This window comes from Bubalus bubalis, chromosome 16 (assembly GCF_019923935.1).
Source record: "Bubalus bubalis isolate 160015118507 breed Murrah chromosome 16, NDDB_SH_1, whole genome shotgun sequence".
Lineage (NCBI taxonomy): Eukaryota > Metazoa > Chordata > Mammalia > Artiodactyla > Bovidae > Bubalus > Bubalus bubalis.
In genome coordinates, this window is record NC_059172.1 from 34345962 (window position 1) to 34366845 (window position 20884).

At 43.6% G+C, this 20884-nt stretch overlaps 1 protein-coding gene across 3 annotated transcripts; it reads right to left on the reverse strand.

Annotated features, from left to right (window-relative positions):
- Positions 1–284: 284 nt before the first annotated feature.
- Positions 285–14453, reverse strand: TRIM68 (tripartite motif containing 68). 3 transcript variants are annotated; one of them, XM_006062012.4, is made up of 7 exons: positions 14312–14431; positions 10866–11347; positions 8578–8673; positions 3937–4197; positions 3468–3490; positions 2790–2890; positions 285–2587 (listed from the first exon to the last, which is right to left on the reverse strand). In XM_006062012.4, the coding sequence occupies exons 2-7, from the start codon at positions 11289–11291 to the stop codon at positions 2037–2039; spliced, it is 1458 nt and encodes a 485-aa protein (XP_006062074.3). In that variant the 5' UTR covers positions 11292–11347; positions 14312–14431; the 3' UTR covers positions 285–2036. The 3 variants fall into 3 exon arrangements, with proteins under 3 accessions (XP_006062074.3, XP_044785367.2, XP_025122287.3); XM_044929432.2 differs by having other exon boundaries at positions 14190–14319; XM_025266502.3 differs by lacking the exon at positions 10866–11347 and having other exon boundaries at positions 14312–14453.
- Positions 14454–20884: the final 6431 nt, after the last annotated feature.

The following is a 20884-nucleotide window of genomic DNA, read 5'->3' on the forward strand; positions in this document are numbered from 1 at the left end:
TCTCATGTCTATACACACACTTACCCAGGGAATTCCTCTGCCCGGCCCCCCTATACACACAAAAACAAAGTCCTTCTCATGTAGATCAGCTCAACCCTTTGCCAGGACCAGGTGTGTGACTTACCAGTTCATTCCCTTCCAGGCAGATGATAGAAAGTTCTCCCACTCTGTGCTAATGCTCAAGGAGCAACTTGAAAGCATGGTGGGTAGAATGAGCTTATTTCTCCATTTTGGCTTGCTTTACCTCCTTTACATGTGAACAACCAATACAACGAAGTCAGAAAGACAATTTATACTGTTCTTTATTACAGGAATTATGTTGCTTCTGCATGTATCTAACCCGTGTCTACTTTGCTGCCCAATCCTAAGTCAACAGTCACCACCTTCAAGCTTAAACTATATCAGAGGTTGTGTTACACAGCATCAATGTGACAATATGTGTATCTTGTAGCCCCTGAAATAGGCAAAGCCCAGTTTTCATATGCTTGCCTCACAGTTTGATTCCAGCACAACTGTTCCCACTTCATACCCTGAAGACCTGTAATGAATTAATTTCACCACACACAATAGCCCAGATATAGTCTTAATTCACCTTCATTATTATATATAGCTCTTTGTGCCTAGTCCTATTCTTTATTCCCACGCTTTCCTCCTGCTTTCATTTGTCACAGATTTAGAGAAGATAAAGGCAGAATATTATGTAGTTACTAGAACTATGAACATTCCCTTGGTGACATACAAAGATCCAAATTTTTGCCCAAGGAGATTATGGGTGAGCCTTCCTTTCAATGCATTTGTTTTACATTTTTCTTTGTATTATTTCTAGTCTCTACCCTGATGTCACAGTCCCTGTTCTAACCCAAAGACAAACACATACCGATGTTGAATATATTACAGTGGCCTGAAGTTTCCCAGGCAGGGCATCTCTCTATTGAAGGGCAGAACTGTCAGAAGAGGCGCTAGGAAACTAAGGCAGTGCTGCAAAGATGCTGGGAAAAGGCAAGATGGGAAGGTCACCACAGGCAAAAGCCATGGCTTGCCTTCCTTGTCCCTGAGAAAGGAACAAACGTTCAGGATGGATCTGAGATATTCACAACGACTCTGTGAGGTAGGAGAGGATGCAGTTACTACACCCATTTTCCCATTGAGGACATTTAAAATCTTTCAAAGATTGGGGTGTTCAGACCTGAATGTAATGAATGATATGCAGCCGTGTGACCTGAGAAGTGAGCTCATCAACTTTGTTTCATTTGAGTGTGAGAAATACTTATATTATCTATGTATTCTTCTCTCCACACCTCTGTGAGAAATAACTGGCTGTATTAAGGCCATTTCAGTTTCTTCATCCATGAAGTGAAAATAGAAACAAAGGTTCATAGGTTTCTGATCCTGATATTTAGAGAAAAGGGCAGGACTGGGACACAGGTTTACTTAGAGTCTGAGATAGTGACTCACCCAGCTTGTGCTCAGAGAGGGGACAGCCACTGTGGGGGATCTGGGCAGTCAGTGACACATTTCTCTAGCTGGGAGGTCAGAGTGCTGGGGTCAAACATGGGTGCTCAGAGGTGGCAAACCTCAGGTGAAGCATCCTCCTGCTGGTGTTGGCACAGTAACCAGCTCTGGAGATGGACAGGATTCTTCTGGTTATTGGTAAACCTGACCCAGTGGGTTTCCTGAAGGTGAAATCTACTTCATTATCCTCCTTGAATTATGGTCCTGACACAGATGTGGACGAGGGATGTGACCTGCAGAAAGGACTGTCTTTATCCTTAGGACCACTGTGATCCTCACCAAAAGGCTTGTTATACTTCCCACAGGGCTGCAATGCTCCTCTGGCCAAGCCTCGGCTTTTTAACGAGTAATTTAGTGGGAGATGTTGGCCCAGGAGAGAGAGACCACTGGGTCAGGCAGTGGAATCCCTGGGTTCCAGGCTCAGCTCAGTTCTCTGGGCAGGATCACCTCACCAGGGGCTGGGTCTTCCCTTCAGACCCCTGTGGGCCAGGTGAAATTCCAAGGCCTCTCGCTAAAACGGTGGCTTAGTCTTCCCCATCCAGGGAGCAGATGGCCAGGGGAGCGGTGTTGTTGGCTCCGATGCTGTAGCAAGGGCTGAAATAGGGCAGGAGGCGCCCAGGAAAGGGGTAGTGGGGGAAAGTGAAAATGTGGGAGCCATTGTCAGTCACGTTGTAGAAGGAGATGTCATGAGCCTCATAATCCAGGAAGACTCCCACCCGGCGGGGAGGGACGGGCAAGGATAGGAGGGGGTACTCATCAGTGCCTGCCCGGTACTCATTGCCCTTCCTCAGCCTGATCACCCAGAATCCATAGTGGGGGGATAAGAAGACCACTTCCTTTCGGTCTACGTTCTCCTTGCATACGCCCAGGCCCCATTCGGACCTGTCTCCCACCTCCACCTCCCAGTAGTGCCGGCCCGAGGAGATGCACTGACTGCCCAGGACAATGTTGTAGCGGTAAAATCTTTCAGGGTTGTCGGGCAGCTTCTGCTTGGTGTCTCCATAGCGCACACATTTCCTGTCCTCAGACACGATGAGGCGAGAGTAGGCAGTGTCTGGATCCAGCCGCACATCCGCTGAGGAAAAAGGTCTTGGTTGGCACCCTGACACAGAGTGAGGGGGCTTGGGTGACGTCTCTGTGACAGATACAGCCACAGATTTCCTCCATGACAGGTGAGGGTGAGGACAGATGGGGCATCCAGAGGGCACTGGGAGATTTCATTCCTCGGGGAGGGGACCCACTCCCCACTCCCCACAAGCCTGCCCTGTACTCATTACCTGCATATGTCTTCAGGATCTCTCTGAGCCCCAGCACACGGCAGTCTGTCTTCAGCTCCAGGGAGACTGGTTCCGGTCTCTGCAGACTCCAGGAGTTGCTCCTGGTAGATGGGGAAGGCCTTGGGGTCAGCAATCCTGTCTCTGCCAAAGGGTGGGGCCTTACCTTAGTAGAGGGAAGGGGGCTTGGCTAGGGATGGAGTCAGTGAGCTGGCCCTCCTCACAACACCAGGCAGAACAGGGAGGTGACGATTGTTTGACTGGGCCGAACAGTTTATGGCACAGAGAGATAATCACATTCCTGGGCCGTGGGAAGGGTTAGGTGTGACTCTGACATTGGGAGAGGCAGAGGTGCACAGCAGAGGAGAAGGGCTGGTACGCAGACTCAGAGGACCAACGCTCATGCAGACACCTGCAGGCACTCCCTCTCCTTGGGCCACCTGCTTAGGCCACCACACATTTTATAGCTCTCACCGAAATTCTTATTGGTAGTGGTTGAAATGAATTTGACCAAGTAACAATACGAATTAAAAAAAGAAAGATGTTCAAAACTTTTTTATCCAATACAATAGAATAGGGAGGTTACAGACCAGCATCCACTTTTCTGTAGGTACTTGGTCTACGTTCCTTCCCCATTTCTAGCTCTGTCCAGGCCCCACTATCCCAAAGATGGAAACATACCTGTTCAAGACTTCCTGAATACCCTGGAAGGAGAAAAAGAAAGGCAGCACATGAGTATGCTCTATTCCTCAAAGGGACCAGACAGACACAGAGGTCTCTCTATGGAGAGGGAGGTAGAGAGCTGGAGAGGAGGCATGCAGGAGTAGAGGGGAGGAGCCTACAGGAGTGGGCAGGGCAGCCATAGCCCTCTTCCCAGATTGGCCGACCTTGGGCTCCATCTCAACTCTCTGGCCAGAGGGGAGGAATAGGTATGATGCAAGAGCTGCCTAAACGATGCCCATCTAGGAGGCTGTGAGGCCATTCACCAGATCAGGGTATGGGAACAACTGGTATTGGTGGTGGGTAACAAGATCCATGCTGGCTGGCCAAGTGCTGACAGGCCCTACTGAGGACTAGGCAATCCCCTCTCTCAGAATGCCAGGCTACCTTCAGGTCTGGCTCAGACTTTCCAGGAAAACCTGCTCCTCACCTGCAGCATCCAGCGGACAGGCCTCTGAGACCTCTCTTCCAGCTCTGCGATCATCCTCCATAGGACCCGGCTCTGCTGGATGAGTGCCTCATGATTCAACTCTAGTTTCTGCATGGTCTCCCTTTCCTCCTGCTGCAGGCTGGCCAGAGCTGCAGCGCCCTCCACCTCCAGCAGCCGACCTGGTGGCTGTTTTTTCTTTAGTAATCGCCGATATTTCTCAAACTCCCATATGATGCTCTGCTTTCGGGTTTCCACCTGTATCTGCACAGCCAGGATTCGAAATCAGCACAAAAACCCCCCAAAAGTTAGTAGAAGGAAAGAAATCATAAAGGTCAGAGCAGAAATAAATGAAAAAGAAATGAAGGAGACAGTAGCAAAGATCAATAAAACTAAAAGCTGGTTCTTTGAGAAGATAAACAAAATCTGACAAGCCATTAGCCAGACATTAAGAAAAAAAGGGAGAAGACTGAAACCAATAAAATTAGAAATGAAAATGGGGAAGTTACAACAGACAACACCAAAATACAAAAATCATAAGAGATTACTACTAGCAACTATATGCCAATAAAAAGGATAACCTGTAAGAAATGGAGAAATTCTTAGAAAAGTATAACCTTCCAAAACTGAACCAGGAAGAAATAGAAAAGATGAACAGATGAACCACAAGCACCGAAATCAAAAGTGTAATAAAAAATCTTCCAACAAACAAAAGCCCAGGGCCAGATGGCTTTACAGGTGAATACTATCAAAAGTTTATAGAACAGCTAACACCTATTCTGCTCAAATTCTTCCAGAAAATTGAAGAGGAATAAAAACTCCCAAACTCATTCTGTGAGGCCACCATCATCCTGATACTAAAACCAGACAAAGATGCCAACACAAAAGAAAATTACAGGCCAATGTCACTGATGAACATAGATGCAAAAATCCTCAACAAAATTCTAGCAAACAGAATCCAACAACACATTAGAAAGATCATATTTACGATCAAGTGGGCTTTATCCCAGGGATGCAAATCAATCAATATGATACACCATATTAACAAACTGAAAGATAAAAACCATATGATCTCAATAGATGCTGAGAAAGCTTTTGATACAATTCAACACCCATTTATAATAAAAACTCTCCAGAAAGTAGGCATAGAAGGAACATACCTGAACATAATAAAGGTCATAGATGATAGATCAGATCAGTCGCTCAGTCGTGTCCGACTCTTTGCGACCCCATGAATTGCAGTACGCCAGGCCTCCCTGTCCATCACCAACTCCCGGAGTTCACTCAGACTCATGTCCATCGAGTCAGTGATGCCATCTAGCCATCTCATCCTCTGTTGTCCCCTTCTCCTCCTGCCCCCAATCCCTCCCAGCATCAGAGTCTTTTCCAATGAGTCAACTCTTCACATGAGGTGGCCAAAGTACTGGAGTTTCAGCTTTAGCATCATTCCTTCCAAAGAAATCCCAGGGCTGATCTCCTTCAGAATGGACTGGTTGGATCTCCTTGCAGTCCAAGGGACTCTCAAGAGTCTTCTCCAACACCACAGTTCAAAAGCATCAATAGCAAACAGTATTCTTAATAGTGAAAATCTGAAAGCATCTCACCTAACATCAGGAACAAGACAAGGGTGGCCACTCTTGTCACTATTATTCAACATAGTTTTGGAAGTTCTAGCCACAATAATCAGAGAAGTAAAAGAAATTAAAGGAATCCAGATTGGAAAAGAAGAAGTAAAACTGTTTGCAGATGACATGATACTATATCTAGAAAACCCTAAAGATGCCACAAGAAAATTACTAGTGCTAATCAATGAATATAGTAAAGTTGCAGGATATAAAATTAATACATAGAAATCTCTTGCATTCTTATACACTAACAATGAAAAATCAGAAAGATAAATTAAGGACACATTCCCATTCACCATTGCAACAAAAAGAATAAAATACCTAGGAATAAACCTACCTAAAGAGACAAAAGACCTGTATGCAGAAAACTGTAAGACACTGATGAAAAGAAATCAAAGATGACACAGACAGATGGAGAGATATATCATGCTCTCGGACTGGCAGGATCTTGTGAAAATGATTATACTACCCAAAACAATCTACATATTCAATGCAATCCCTATCAAACTACCAACGATATTTTTCACAGAACTAGAACAAAAATTTTCATAATTTGTATGGAAACATAAAAGACCCCAAATAGCCAAAGCAATCTTGAGAAAGAAGAATGGAGTTGGAGGAATCAACCTTCCTGACTTCAGATTATACTATAAAGCTATAGTCATCAAGACAGTACAGTACTGGCACAAAAACAGAAATACAGACCAAGAATGGAACAAGAGAGAAAGCCCAGAGATAAATCCACACACACATGGGCACCTTATGTTTGACAAAGGAGGCAAAAATATACAATGGAGAAAAGATAGTCTCTTCAAGTAAGTGGTGCTGGGAAAATTAGGCAGCTATGTGTAACAGAATGAAATTAGAATACTTTCTAACACCATACACAAAGATAAATTCAAAATGGATTAAAAGACCTTAATGTAAGACATAAACTATAAAACTCTTATAGGAAAACATAGGCAGAACACACTCTGACATAAATCACAGCAAGATCCTCAAAGACCCGCTTTCTAGAGTAATGGAAATAAAAACAAAAATAAAGAAATAGAACCTAATTAAAAAAAAAAAGAACCTAATTAAACTTAAAAGCTTTGCACAGCAAAGGAAACTATAAACAAGGTGAAAAGACAGCCCTTGGTATGGGAGAAAATAACAGCAAATGAAACAACTGACAAAGGATTAATCTCCAAAATATACAAGCAGCTTATGCAGCTGTATACCAGAAAAACAACCCAATCAAAAAGTGGGAAGAAGACCTAAACATTTCACCAAAGAAGACATACAGATGGCTAATAAATGCATGAAAAAATGCTCAACATTGCTGATTATTAGAGAAATACAATCAAAACAACAATGAGGTATCGCCTCACATCTGTCAGAATGGCCATCATCAAAAAATCTACAAACAATAAATGCTGGAGAGGGTCTGGAGAAAAGGGAAACTCTCTTGCACTGTTAGTTGGAATGATATAGCCACTATAGAGAAAAGTATGGAGATTCCTTAAAAAACTACAAATAAAACTACCAAATGACCCAACAATCCCACTACTCAGCGTATACTCTTAAGGAAACCATAACTGAAGACACATGTACCCCAATGTTCATTGTAGCACTATTTACAATAGCTAGGATATGGAAGCAACCTAGATGTTCACTGACAGATGAACAAAGAAGTTGTGGTACATATACAGAATGGTATATTACTCAGCCATAAAAAGGAACACATTTGAGTCAGTTCTAATGAGGTAGGTGAACCTAGAGCCTATTATACAGAATGAAGTCAGTCAGAAAGAGAAAAACAAGTATCATATATTAATGCATAGATGTGGAATCTAGAAAGATGGTATTGATGAACCTATTTGCAGGGCAGCAACAGAGATGCAGAGACAGAGAAGAGACTGGTGGACACGGTCGCGGAAGAAAAGGGTGGGATGAATTGAAAGAGCAGCATTGAAACATATACATACCATTTGTAAAACAAATAGCCAGTGGGAATTTGCTATATGAAGCAGGGAGCTCAATCTGGTGCTCTGTGAGCAGAGGGGAGGGATACATCGGCAAGTAGGAGAGAGGTTCAAGAGGGAGGGGACATATGTATCCCTATGGGTGATTCATGCTGATGTATGGCAGAAACCAATACAATATTGCAAAGTAACTATCCTCTAATTGAAAAAAAAAAAAAAAAAACCAGCACAGATACTGGTTGTATAAAGGCCACCCAGGATTGAGGACACTGGCATGTACATATACACACACTCTGAAATGTTTTGGTACCAACTGTGTGCCAGGCACTATAAAGGCAAAGATAAAGGATATTTTTCCTACTTTCCTATTCCCACAGCTCCAGGACATGCTCCTTAGTCCCTATTACTAACTCTTCTTAACCCCAGTAGGGCTCAGGATACTATCTTGGCACTCTATGTTCTAGATTAGTTTCCATTTTCAGAATATATTCTGTTTTCAGAAGCATTACCCTTAAGCCTCTAAGGCAGTATAAAATTACACTGTTAGTTGCTTTTGTTTCTTACTGGTGTTATATCAATTCTTCATGCTGTTTTAGATTGATTCAGTGCTACCTCCCGTTGATTGAGATAGTTTGACAGTTACGGGCCTCGAGTTTATTTCCAAGCTGATTTTCCAATACTTTAATTACTTAACTTTTAGTAAATATGCTTTAGCTGAGGAAACAGAAACAGAAACTATGCTCTACTAAGCATTAAACAAGTCACACCTCTGTGAGCTAAAGTACATGTGAGGTGTGCACTTTTCCTTTCTCACATATGAGGATATAAACCCAGAGGTTCTCCCTATATCACATTCAAGGAACTTAAAAGCAAGTGGTTCCAAGGTTTGCTTAAAGCTGCACACCTGGTACAGAAAGCTGTATGAGGACCCCAGGCTTTCTGACCTCAAACCCCATATTCTGCCTCACAGGGATAAGGAGGGGGCCATGAAGAAGCCAGCTTCAGGACAACACAGGGACCATACAGACTCTTTTCCTCAGGGGGCAACTTGCCTTCCAGTTGGCAGTTCGTTTCCTCTCACCAACTTCCAGCTTCCAGGCCTCTTCCTGCTCTTTCCTCAGATGTTCCAGAGCCTCATGGAGTTTCCACTGAAAGAGATAAAAACCTCATGAGGCCACCTTGGGCAGCCTGCGTGGATTGCCAGGCTTCCAAGCATTGGCAGGTGATGGGAAAACAAGCATCCCTCAGAGGATGGGCCAGAATGGACGCTGGGAGAAAAGGGAAGCCACAGAAGATTCCTGCCCAGATGACAGCCAAGGTCTTTCCATCTGAGAATCATTTAATCTCCCAGTCTCTAAGTTTCTGTAAAGTAGAAGAAAAGATCTGTTTCCAACTTTGCCAGAAAACTACCTTGGACTCTTCCTATGCATGACTCTTCTCATACTCTCCTGTCTTGTTACCCTACAGCCTCCTAAACACTGTTATTCAAAGTGTGGCCCAAGTGTATCAGCAGCATCAGTATCACCTGGGATCTTGTTAGCAACGCAGGACCTTGGGCTTCACCCTGCTGCTACTGCTGCTAAGTCACTTCAGTCATGTCTGACTCTGTGCGACCCCATAGATGGCCTCCCACCAGGCTCCCCCGTCCCTGGGATTCTCCAGGCAAGAACACTGGAGTGGGTTGCCATTTCCTTCTCCAATGCATGAAAGTGAAAAGTGAAAGTGAAGTTGCTCAGTTGTGTCCAACTCTCAGCGACCTCATGGACTGCAGCCTACCAGGCTCCTCCGACCATGGGATTTTCCAGGCAAGAGTACTGGAGTGGGGTGCCATTGCCTTCTCCGGGGCTTCACCCTAGACCTCCCTGAATTAGAATATGAATTTTTGCAAGATCCTTGCATGGTTTATATGGACGTTAAAAGAGTACTATCTTAGATACTAATGCAAGAGATTACTACTGGAAAGCATAAAGTAATCTTATAACAATATCAACCATTTTATTAAAGATTTACCAATAAAACTGAGGCTTAGAGAGTGATCTATTCAAAGTTATTCAGCTGGTAAATGGCTGGGCTGGGATTTAACTTAGCTCTTTAATTCTTGTGTGTAAGGTATGTTGCCTCCCTATTCTAACACTTGCAAAACAAAATAAACTCTTAATTTTTCAGAAATTCTCTTTGCAAAGGAAAACAGCTAAATCAGGGATTCATCTAACACTTACCTTCTAATCTCAACTTTAAGAATTAAGACCAGTAGAGGATCAATGTATCACAGAATCATTGGGATAATGATTCTGATAAAGATGTCAGCCTGGGTGTTCACTGGAAGGATTGATGCTGAAGCTGAAACTCCAATACTTTGGCCACCTGATGCAAAGCGTTGACTCACTGGAAAAGACCCTGATGCTGGGAGGATTGGGGCCAGGAGGAGAAGGGGACTACAGAGGATGAGATGGCTGGATGGCATCACCGACTTGACGGACTTGAGTTTGAGTGAACTCTGGGAGTTGGTGATGGACAGGGAGGCCTGGCGTGCTGCGATTCATGGGGTTGCAAAGAGTTGGACACGACTGAGCGACTGAACTGAACTGAACTGATGGACATCTAAGGAAAAAGAAGTTAGAAGTCAATAAGGATAGCAAAAAAAAAGGAGCAGTGTGTGTGTGTCAGAGATGGCTTTCCCAAAATCCCCCCAATAAATAAAAGGTAAGGAGATGAGAAAGAACACTAGGTAAGGAGAAAGAAGACCTGAGTTCTAGTCTTTGAGCTTCCTTTCACTAACGTAAGCCCAAAGGGACCCTACAACATGAGACCAGACAATCTAACTCAATCCTAAATGACTCTGCCATGGTCCTTTCTAGCTCTAAAACCAATGATCATGATCTCATATTTCCAAGCCTTCATTTCTGTCTATAAAATGAGGGTTTAAAGTGACTCACCTGATATCAAAAGATTATTTGTGGCATTGCTAGGAGTTTGCAGGTTCTGATAGGTACAGTCTTGATGACCTCATCCAAGGCACCCAGAACCCCAGCTAACCCAAACTGGTCTCCCTCAAATTCTCAGTAAGGATAGCAAGTTTGGGTTAGGCATTAAGGCCTGTGGGATCAAGAAAGGGGTGGGGGTAGGTTTGGAAGTGGGAGGGAAGGAAGAAAGGTCATAAAAGCAAGGAGAGGTGCGGCTCACTGGATCAGGCACCCAGGACCTGGTGGTGTGAGAAGTCAAAGGAATCAGTTCTCATCTTGTCTCTGGGGCTCCCTCTCAAGTTCTTGATCTAGAGATAGCCAAGCGAGGGGCAGGGGAGAAACTGGATTGGGGATGGGGACTGGCCTCCATCTCCCACCTTATAATCCCAGGCGACATCCTCCATGGGCACGACACTGTGGGCCTGATGCTCAGGGGACCGGCCGCAGGCCTCACACACGATCAGGCTGTCCTCTTTGCAGAACATCTTCAGCTGTTCTCTGTGGGGTTCGCACATGTCAGCCCTCAGCCCCATTCCAGGATGTAGCCCCAGCCGGCGGACTTTTTCCACAACATTGGCCAGCTGCCAATTAGGCCGCAGGTTCCTGGGCTCGATGGGAGCCCGGCAGAGGGGACACGAGTAAGCCCAGTTCTGGGATTCTCCTGGGACCTCCCAGAGTCCTGAGAGACAGCTGTGGCAGAAGCTGTGGCCACAGTCGATGCTCACAGGCTCCTTCAGGAAGGTCATGCAGATGGGACAGGCCACTTCTTCTACTACAGCTTCCATCAATGCTGCAGGATCCATGGTTCCTGTCACACCCTCCACAGAACATGAACAAAACCAGGCGGAGGCACTGAAGGCTGAGAAGGAAAGAAACACAAATAAGAGAAAAAGGAGCAGAAGAGCAGGGGGAGCCATAATAGGAATAGGTAGTGACTGAAAACAACAGCTGCCTCATTTGGATCTTTTATGGTGGTGGTTTAGTCACCAAGTTATGCCTGGCTCTCTGGGACCCCATGGACTGTAGCCTGCCAGGTTCCTCTGCCCATGGGACTTCCCAGCCAAGAATACTGGAGTAAGTAGCCATTCCCTTCATGGACCCTGTTTAATAAGCACTGGCCTTCCCAACTGAATCTGACTGAGTCACATTTCTCACATCACAGAAGGGGCATTTGGGGATTCCTGAGAGTTGGGATGTTGAGAATTCTCGTTTCCATTCGCCTGATCATCTCTGACCTCCTTGGGGTTCACTGGCCAGACCATTCTCACTCTACCTCTATCATGCTCTGCAGAGTAACATTATTCCTCTTGAACTTAGGTGAATTCAAGAGAACTTAGCCATGTGGTGTTTCAGTAGCCAAACTAAGGTCAGAAATACCCCCAGCCTCACTCTCCAGGATGTTTCTATGTATATTTACGTCAAGATGCACAAAAGTTAATATGCCAGAAGCCCATTGCCTATAGGCTAATTTTGTTTTCTTGTGATGCACACTGAAGTGTAAGGAAACCACCAATACTTCCCCACCTCCTCTGCCCACTTTTCCAGTACTAACATCCACTAAGATGCCAAGACAATCTCCTCAGTGATATGTTAGAAGCAGATATGGATAAATAGCCCTTGGAAGATAAAAACAAAGGTCATCTGATGATAATTAAACCCATTATTGATGAATTCACTACTCCAGCAAGAGACCTGAGATTTCTGCCCAGGCTATATGTGTGTACAAAGCAACAGTGGTAGGCTCTTGGTACAGTTGGCAATATGTATTTGTTCACTGTGCAAGTGTGTATTACCCGCTAGTCTATAAAGGGAAAAGCCCTGATGGTCTTAGTCACCACTGTATCCTGAGGACCTTAAACAGTGCCTGCCATGCAGTACTGCTGCATATAAATACTTGACCTAGACACAGAAAATAGTTCCTAAACCCCAAATGCTTTTATAGCTAGTTAGGGAGTTGAGAGCATAGCAAACACTCCTTGAATACACTATATGCGAGGCAATCCTTTGAGCTTTTTAAATGAACTGACTCAATGTATTTCACAACCCTAAGTAGAAATCATTACTCTACTCTTCTCATATTACAGATGCTTGGTCCTGGGCTCCATCATTCTATCCTGGGCAATGTATCTAATCTCTCTAGCTTCAAGGATAATAAAAATTCAACAGGAGAGAGAAATCACGGTGATTTAGGGTAGTTCAGTAAGGCTTCCTGAAGAAGTGGGGCAATAAGTAGATTTTGAAGGACTGTTACAGGCAATCTTGTAATTACAGGTCTTGCCTTCTCACTGGCCTCCCTGCCTCTTGCTTTTTCTCCTCCCACTGTTACTACCACACTGTAGGATCAGTGTCCTAAAAGCTTGTCTTACTGTCACTAACCTACCGAACAGCCTATCCTGGTTCCCCAGGCCTCATTCCAACAGGAAGTTCCCTCTTGACGCTGAAACAGCCCTGTCAAGTAAAAGGGGAAACTTCCACACTTTCTTGCAGACCCCCCATATCCATTCATTCCATCCCACTTGGATTCCTGCTGTCCTTCCAGCTTGAAATGACCTCCAAATTCCTGCTCTGAATGTCATTTGACATCTATGTGTCTTACTTCCCACAGTACAAGTTTCATGAGGATAGGGACATAGTCTGTTTACTACCACATTCTCAAGGCCAAAAACAGTGCTCAAATATTTTTGAATACGTGAGAATTAAATGTAAATGTTGAGGTCCAGCTGTTAGAAGGCTGTATATGTAAGAAATATCAACATCCTCATCTAAAACGGAGGGGCACCAAGAGATACCAGCTACACAACAGACACTGATATCTATGATTTATAGCTACAGAAGACCAACAAATGAATAAAAATAGCTACTGAAAACTGAGAAGACGGTAGCAGAAGGGAAGTCGGGTAAATACCAAAATGATAAATCAAGAAAATAGGATGGAAGCATATTATTTAGAGAGCCATCAGTTCAGTTCAGTCGCTCAGTCGTGTCCGACTCTTTGCGACCCCATGAATCGCAGCATGCCAGGCCTCCCTGTCCATCACCAACTCCTGGAGTTCACCAGACTCATGTCCATCGAGTCAGTGATGCCATCCAGCCATCTCATCCTCTGTCGTCCCCTTCTCCTCCTGCCCCCAATCCCTCCCAGCATCAAAGTCTTTTCCAATGAGTCAACTCTTCGCATGAGATGGCCAAAGTATTGGAGTTTCAGCTTTAGCATCATTCCTTCCAAAGAAATCCCAGGGCTCATCTCCTTCAGAATGGACTGGTTGGATTTCCTTGCAGTCCAAGGGACTCTCAAGAGCCATAAAAAGCTCTAAACACAAAAAAGTAAAGTGATGGCCTCTGCAAGTCTGTGCTAAAAAGGATTTAGGGCTAGTAGCTATTGCCTTATTATTTTGTTTTTATTATACACAAATTCCTCGGACAAGACTTTAATTATGAAACGTTTAATTGCTTCAACCTTGCGTTTAGCAGACCCGGGCCCTCAAGGAAAGACGTTTGAGGGGAAAGGGGGAGGAGCCTGAAAGAGACTCGAGAGGTGGGGCCAGAGAGGGAGGTGGTGACCTCCGCGATTCGGGAGCAGAGGGGGATGGTAACTTCCGGGGCACAGGATGCCAGGCAGAGCGCCAGGGCACAGGGCGGGTGAGGGCAGAGTAAGGCTGATCGCTTGCAGGACCTCTGAAGAGGCACAACTGTCTACCCACCTCCCTCGTCACCCGGAACTAGCGCTTCGAGGCGGAAACCGAAAATGGAGACGCCCAGTTGGTTCCCATGGTCGAGTCTCCGCAGCGTCCGAAGCGCTTGGCCACGCCAGAGAGGCACTTACCGCTGGCCGGGAGACGAAGACCTCAGCAGCGTCCACCTCTTCGGCCGCCTTTCCCGCAGCGCTCTGAGGCCCCGCCCACAGGGAAGGAGCCAATGAATGGCGTGCAGGACCTGGCGTCGGGATCCGCCCCGCCGGCGGCATCTTTGGGGAAGCAGCCAATCACAGATAGGGATCGGGAGAACCCTAGCCAGTCGGAGCAGGGGACAGGGCTGCACCCACCTCTCGCCCAGAAGGTGTATTTTGTGTTTTTCTGGCCCTTTCCCCTACTCTGAACGCTTTAAACTGTAGAAGGGCCCAGAAGTCAGTCGAGGACCGGTCGAAGGGGTGAAACTCCAGGATGAGGCCGTTCAGGCTAGGCAGTAGCAGAAGCCCAGCTAGCCCCCGGGTCAAAGAACCCCTTGCGTCTTACGCTTCCGCTCTGGATGACTAGTGGTTCTTCTGGGTGAACGTTGTTCCTTCCAGGTGGTAGCCCTGGACCTAATAGTATTCCTTAGCCAGTTTTCTACGTTAAACTCAGCACCCTATGAGATCAATCAGGTCTGGTTCTGTGACCCAGTTTAGTGCAGGGCTGGGCACTGAAAATGCAGTGGACTTTGTAGTTTCCTGCAAGATGAGCGACCTCTCCTGGCTCCAGATGGTGGTTTCTCATTAAAAAACCCTGGGCTTTCTGGCAAGCTCTTATCCTTCAGTACTTCAGCAGGCAGCCTCTCATCACTATTGCCACAACCCCGCTTTACAATTAGAAACAGATGGTGGGAACTGGCGGAGTGAAAGTGGAATTCCTCTTTCGAAACTTCTATAGAAATTGGAACAAAACAAAACAAAACAAGGGGTGCTCGACCCTCACAGAAACACATAGACTGCTACTTAAGGTGATGATTTCTTTGTAGTCTCTGCACCTTGTCCTTTACCTGATACTTCAGTGTTTACTGGATAAGCAAATAAAGGCACACACTGTTTGCATTGAAAATAACCAGGAAATCCTCTCAGTTGAAGCTTAGTTCAAAATGATTTTCTTGTTGGGACTAATAGACTCTGTGGATTTTCATGCCAAGTCAGGGCTCAGGACGTGGTTTAAATTCTGAAGGGTGAGGCCCAGAAAATTCCTGAAACTAATGAGGCCATGAACAAAAAAAGAAGAAAAGAGGTAGTTGAGGTCTGAGCTGTATGGGACATCTCACTTGAATCTGGAGACATGGCTGCCTAACAGAATAATAAATGGATTAATTGAAATAGGACACTTTCAACATATTTTGAGCACTCACTTTTTATACTTTATGCTGGGTTCTGGAATTATAACCATAGGCCACAGACTCTGTTCAAAAAACTCAAATTGGTTGTTAAGTTGGCCTTTAAACATTGCAGGGGCCAACTGTACAGTCAAAAATCTGTGTATAATTTTTGACTCCCCCAAACCTTAATTGCTAGTAGCCTACAGTTGACCTGAAGTCTTACCAATAACATAAACAGTCAATTAACATATTTTGTATTATATACTATAATCATGATAAAGTAAACTAGAGAAAAAATGTTATTAAGAAAATTATAAGGAGGAGAAAATGCAGTTATTCTACTATGCTATATTGATTGACATCATAACTTTACATCTGTTTACAAGATGAACTATCTAACAGTACCTTCATCAGTGGGCTTCCCTGGTGACTCAGTGGTAAAGAATCCACCTGCAATGCAGGAGCCACAGGAGATGAGGGTCCAGATCCCTGGAGGAGAGCATGGCAACCCACTCCAGTATTCTTGCCTGGAGAATCTCATGGACAGAGGAGCCTGGTGGGCTACAGTCCCTAGAGTCGCAAAGAGTCAGACACAACTGAAGTGACTTAGCAAGTATGCACCTACATCAATATTGTCTTATATGATATAAAACACTGTAGATGTTAAATATATTATTAACATTAGACATAAAAATCAAAAGATAACATGAAAAAGAAACTAATATTTATTTATAGTTATAACAATTCATGGATAACAAGCAGCAATATGATTGCTTTTTGGTAGACTGGTGTGATTGATATGATTGCTTCACTGTAGCCTATACACTAATGAATGAATTGTTATAAAATTTTCATAGCATACAGTATTATCAGTCAGTCAGTTGGTCAGTTCAGTCACTCAGTCGTGTCTGACTCTTTGCAACCCCATGAATCGCAGCACGCCAGGCCTCCTTGTCCATCACCAACTCCCGGAGTTCACTCAAACTCACATCCATCGAGTCGGTGATGCCATCCAACCATTTCATCCTCTGTCGTCCCCTTTTCCTCTTGCCCCCAATCCCTCCCAGCATCAGAGTCTTTTCCAATGAATTAACTCTTCGCATGAGGTGGCCAAAGTACTGGAGTTTCAGCTTTAGCATCATTCCTTCCACTGTTAGTGAGAATGTAAATTAGTACAGCTATCATGGAAAACAGTACAGAGGTTCCTCAAAAATTAAAAAAAAAAAATAGAATTGCTACGTGATCCAGATATTGAATGGTTTGCCTTGGAAATGAACAGAGATCATTCTGTCCTTTTTGAGATTGCATCCAAGTACTACATTTTGGACTCTTTTGTTGACTATGATGGCTACTCCATTTCTTCTAAGGGATTCTTGCCCACAGTAGTAGATATAATAGTCATCTGAGTTAAATTCACCCATTTCAGTCCATTTTAGTTTGCTGATTCCTAAAATGTCAACGTTCACTCTTGCCATCTCCTGTTGACCACTTCCAATTTGCCTTGATTCATGGATCTAACATTCCAGGTTCCTATGCAATATTGCTCTTTACAACATTGGACCTTGCTTCTATCACCAGCCACATCCACAACCGGGTATTGTTTTTGCTTTGGCTCCATCCCTTCATTCTTTCTGGAGTTATGTCTCCACTGATCTTCAGTAGCATATTGGGCCCCTACTGACCTGGGGAGTTCCTCTTTCAGTATCCTATGATCCAGAAATCCCACTTCTGGGTATATATCTACAGAAAATAAAATCACTACCTCAAAAATATATCTGCACCGCCATGTTCACTGCAGCATTATCTATAAAAGCTAAGACATAGAAACAACTTAAGTGTCCATTGACACAAGAATGAATAAAGGAAATGGGCTTTTATGAGTGGAAAGTCCTTGGCCCCATTGTCTACTCTGTACCAATATCACACTTTCATAGTTATTATACCTTTATAATAAGCCCTGATATTTGATATATCAAGTCTTTCCACATTGTTCCAATATTTTGAGTGTGGTGGCTATTTTCAGCAATTTACATTTTGCTATAAATTTTTAATTAAGCTTGTCAAGTTCTACAAAATTATCTGTTAGGCTATTACTGAGATTGCATTGAATGTTTTGAAAAATTGGGGGATATAATTAAATTCTTCAATTAAATTCCATTTAATTTATTCTTTTGGAGATATACACACATATATAAAATCACTGCTGCTGCTAAGTTGCTTCAGTCATGTCCGACTCTGTGCGACCCCATAGACGGCAGCCCACCAGGCTCCCCCGTCCCTGGGATTCTCCAGGCAAGAACACTGGAGTGGGTTGCCATTTCCTTCTCAAGTGCATGAAAGTGAAAAGTGAAAGTGAAGTCGCTCAGTCATGTCTGACTCTAGCGACCCCAGGGATTGCAGCCTACCAGGCTCCTCCATCCATGGAATTTTCCAGGCAAAAGTACTGGAATGGGGTGCCATTGCCTTCTCCGATAAAATCACTAAAATTAGTGATAAAAGCACTAATCCACAGATAATGATTGCATGTATTTTTCTAATTCTCATACCACATATTTCTTTTTCTTGTCTTATTTCAAACTATTAATGTAAAGACTTATTTTAAAGCCATGTTCTATTTTCATGAGGGCTATCTGTGGCCTTGCGTGGCTTTGTCCACCAGTGTTTCCTAACAAAAAACAATGGCATTACTTATCTGCAAAAGAAGCTTGGATACGTTTGTAAATAAGAGGACATTTTCATACAGGAAAGATTTCCTTGTAGAACCAGTATGTACAGTGAAATATAAGAATGGTTAGTATGTATAGGAGAGACATAGAGCTTGACTATGCCAGACAAAGCAAGTGCTTGGAAGTGAGTGTAAGAAAAGAGAACTTTCATTTGAGGAGCAGAGAGAATTCCAGTGTAGGACCTTGTTGAGAGACACTTGGTGGGTCATGATATCGATTGGGAATTATTATCAGCAAGTTTATATAGTTTAGCACCTCCTAAGCCAAGAATTTGAGTATATCTCTGGCCAGAGGTCTCCATTATTGGTTGGACATTTTAACATTTTGTGTATGTTGAATGATTTTTTTCTTTAGAAAAATATTGAAACAAAAATATAGGGATATACTGTAATTTTAAAAGTTCACCTTACTCAGTAAAATACCATTCTTATTACTATAATAAGTGAAAAAAAAAAAGCTTGAAAAGTGACCATGAAACCCCTTCATTCAAAAATTGTGCCAACTTGATGCTACTAAGAACAATTTAAGGGATCTACCTGTTACACATGCCTTAGTTGAAGTAACTGAATTGTGAGCTATGAGTGAACATCAATGAGGACCAATAATTTCTGCATGAAGAGTGAATGAAAGAGTACTCTGTAAATCTCCCCCTTTAAATATACACATTAGTGTCCATCTCCCCTCTCCAAAAATAGGAGGATAAGATCTGCTCAGAATTATGGAGACTAATTAATCTCATAACCTTAAAGGGTTTATTTGAAACAAAGGGAAAAAGAGTCAAGTGATTCCATCAAATTTAGGCCTCGGGAAAGATCTTTCTAAGGAAGGAGGTTTAAACAGATATCTCAAAGCTAAAACTTAATAAAAACAGGGAGGAGGGTGAATATTTTTACCATAAGGGAAAATATGTGAAAGTTGCAAGGTGAGAAAGCCTGGCACTTTGAAGCAGGGGGCCAATTTCAATGTGTCTGGGACTTGGCACTCAGAAAGGGAGTTAGAGTGATTAAAGATGGAATGGAAAAGTGCACAGAGATGGCACATGAAAGCTTTAATAGCTATATTATGAAGTGTGAATTTAAACTTCCTATTCTAAAATCAATGGGAAGATGTTATGAACTGATATGTGTTTGGAAGATCACACTGGTGGACACTGAATTGATGGCAAAGATATTCTATGAGGCTGGCAGGTGAACAAATGATTCTGATGATCTAGGCAGAGATTATCTTGGTTAGGAGGCAAAAGACATGGACAAAAAGAATCTGATTCACAAGATTTCCAGGAAGTAAATTAAAGAGAACTTGGTGACTGATTGGATGGGATAAGAGAGAGGTAAGAGAGAGGGAGAAGGCAGAGATGATGGATTCTAGGTTCCTGGCTGAGGCAGCAGACGCAGAACAGAAAACACAGACTGGAGGCATAGACTGAGGATCAGAGATAGTGAACGTGGTTGGAGGCATTGAGTTTGAGATGCCTGAGGGATGCTTAAATAATGTCCAGTAGGCATGACCATGTCTGGAGTTTAGGGTGTTGGTTTGGACTGTTTGGGGGATGATATGGGAGCAATTAAGATTTCTCATGGTCACTGTATAGAGGGGGAAGGACAGAGGGTCTACCTGGGTCACAGCATTGAAGAACTTCACTACGAATATGAGAAATAAAGGACTCTCTACTAATTGGCAACCCACTCCAGTGTTCTTGTCTGGAGAATCCCAGGGACAGGGAAGCCTGGTGGGCCTGCCGTCTATGGGGTCGCACAGAGTTGGACATAACTGAAGCGACTTAGCAGCAGCAGCAGCAGCTACTAATTCCATCCTGTTGACATTTACTTGGGTTTAATCTCTTTAAGCTTCAAATTTGTAGAAATTCTCTTTTGAGCTATTAATACTTCATGTACAGTCCATTTCATTCCTTCTTTTCACATACAAACTTATCAAAATTGTGGTCTACATCCACTTTCTCCATTTCTTCCCAACTCACTCACTCCTCACTCTGCTGTATTCAAGATTCCATTCCTACCAACCACCTCAACAGTTCTTCACGAGGTAACCAGGGACCTTTCATTCTCAGTTCTCCAACTACTTGATCTCTCAGCAGCCTCCAGCACTGCTGTCCACTCTTTCTCTCTAATGTATTTGCTTCCTTTGGCTGTTCTAACACTATCTCGACTTGATTTTCTCCAATTTTGTTGGTTTTTCCTGTTGTTTTGAGCAATAATAATGAACATAATAATTCACTGGAAAATACCTAATCGTTGTTATTGTTCAGTCACTAAGTCATGTCCGACTCTTTTCAACCCTATGACCTGCAGCATGCCAGGCTTCCCTGTCCTTCACCATCTCCTGGAATTGCTCAAACTCATGTCCATTGAGTCAGTGATGCTATCCAACCGTCTCATCCTCTGTCACAATCATTCACTGGAGAATTGCTAGTATCTCATTTTATTTTTCACATCAAACTGAGGCTAAGAATGGTAAGTGGTTGAGCCCAGATTTGGACATAAGTTTGTTCCTTGATAGAGCCCCACATTTAAACAGACATTCTACACTGTCTCATTTTGGATGGGGAGGTGGGGACAGGAGAGTATTACTATAAGTCTGAGGAATAAAGAATTGGC

What these genes read in the sequence shown, in the direction of transcription:
- TRIM68 (XM_006062012.4), bottom strand. Translation starts at nt 11,291, where the DNA reads ATGGATCCTGCAGCATTGATGGAAGCTGTAGTAGAAGAAGTGGCCTGT. An exon ending in AACGAACTGCCAACTGGAAG is followed by an intron (nt 4,198 to 8,577) that starts GCAAGTTGCCCC and finishes CTGGCTGTGCAG; the next exon opens with ATACAGGTGGAAACCCGAAA. An exon ending in CTGTCCGCTGGATGCTGCAG is followed by an intron (nt 3,491 to 3,936) that starts GTGAGGAGCAGG and finishes TTCTCCTTCCAG; the next exon opens with GGTATTCAGGAAGTCTTGAA.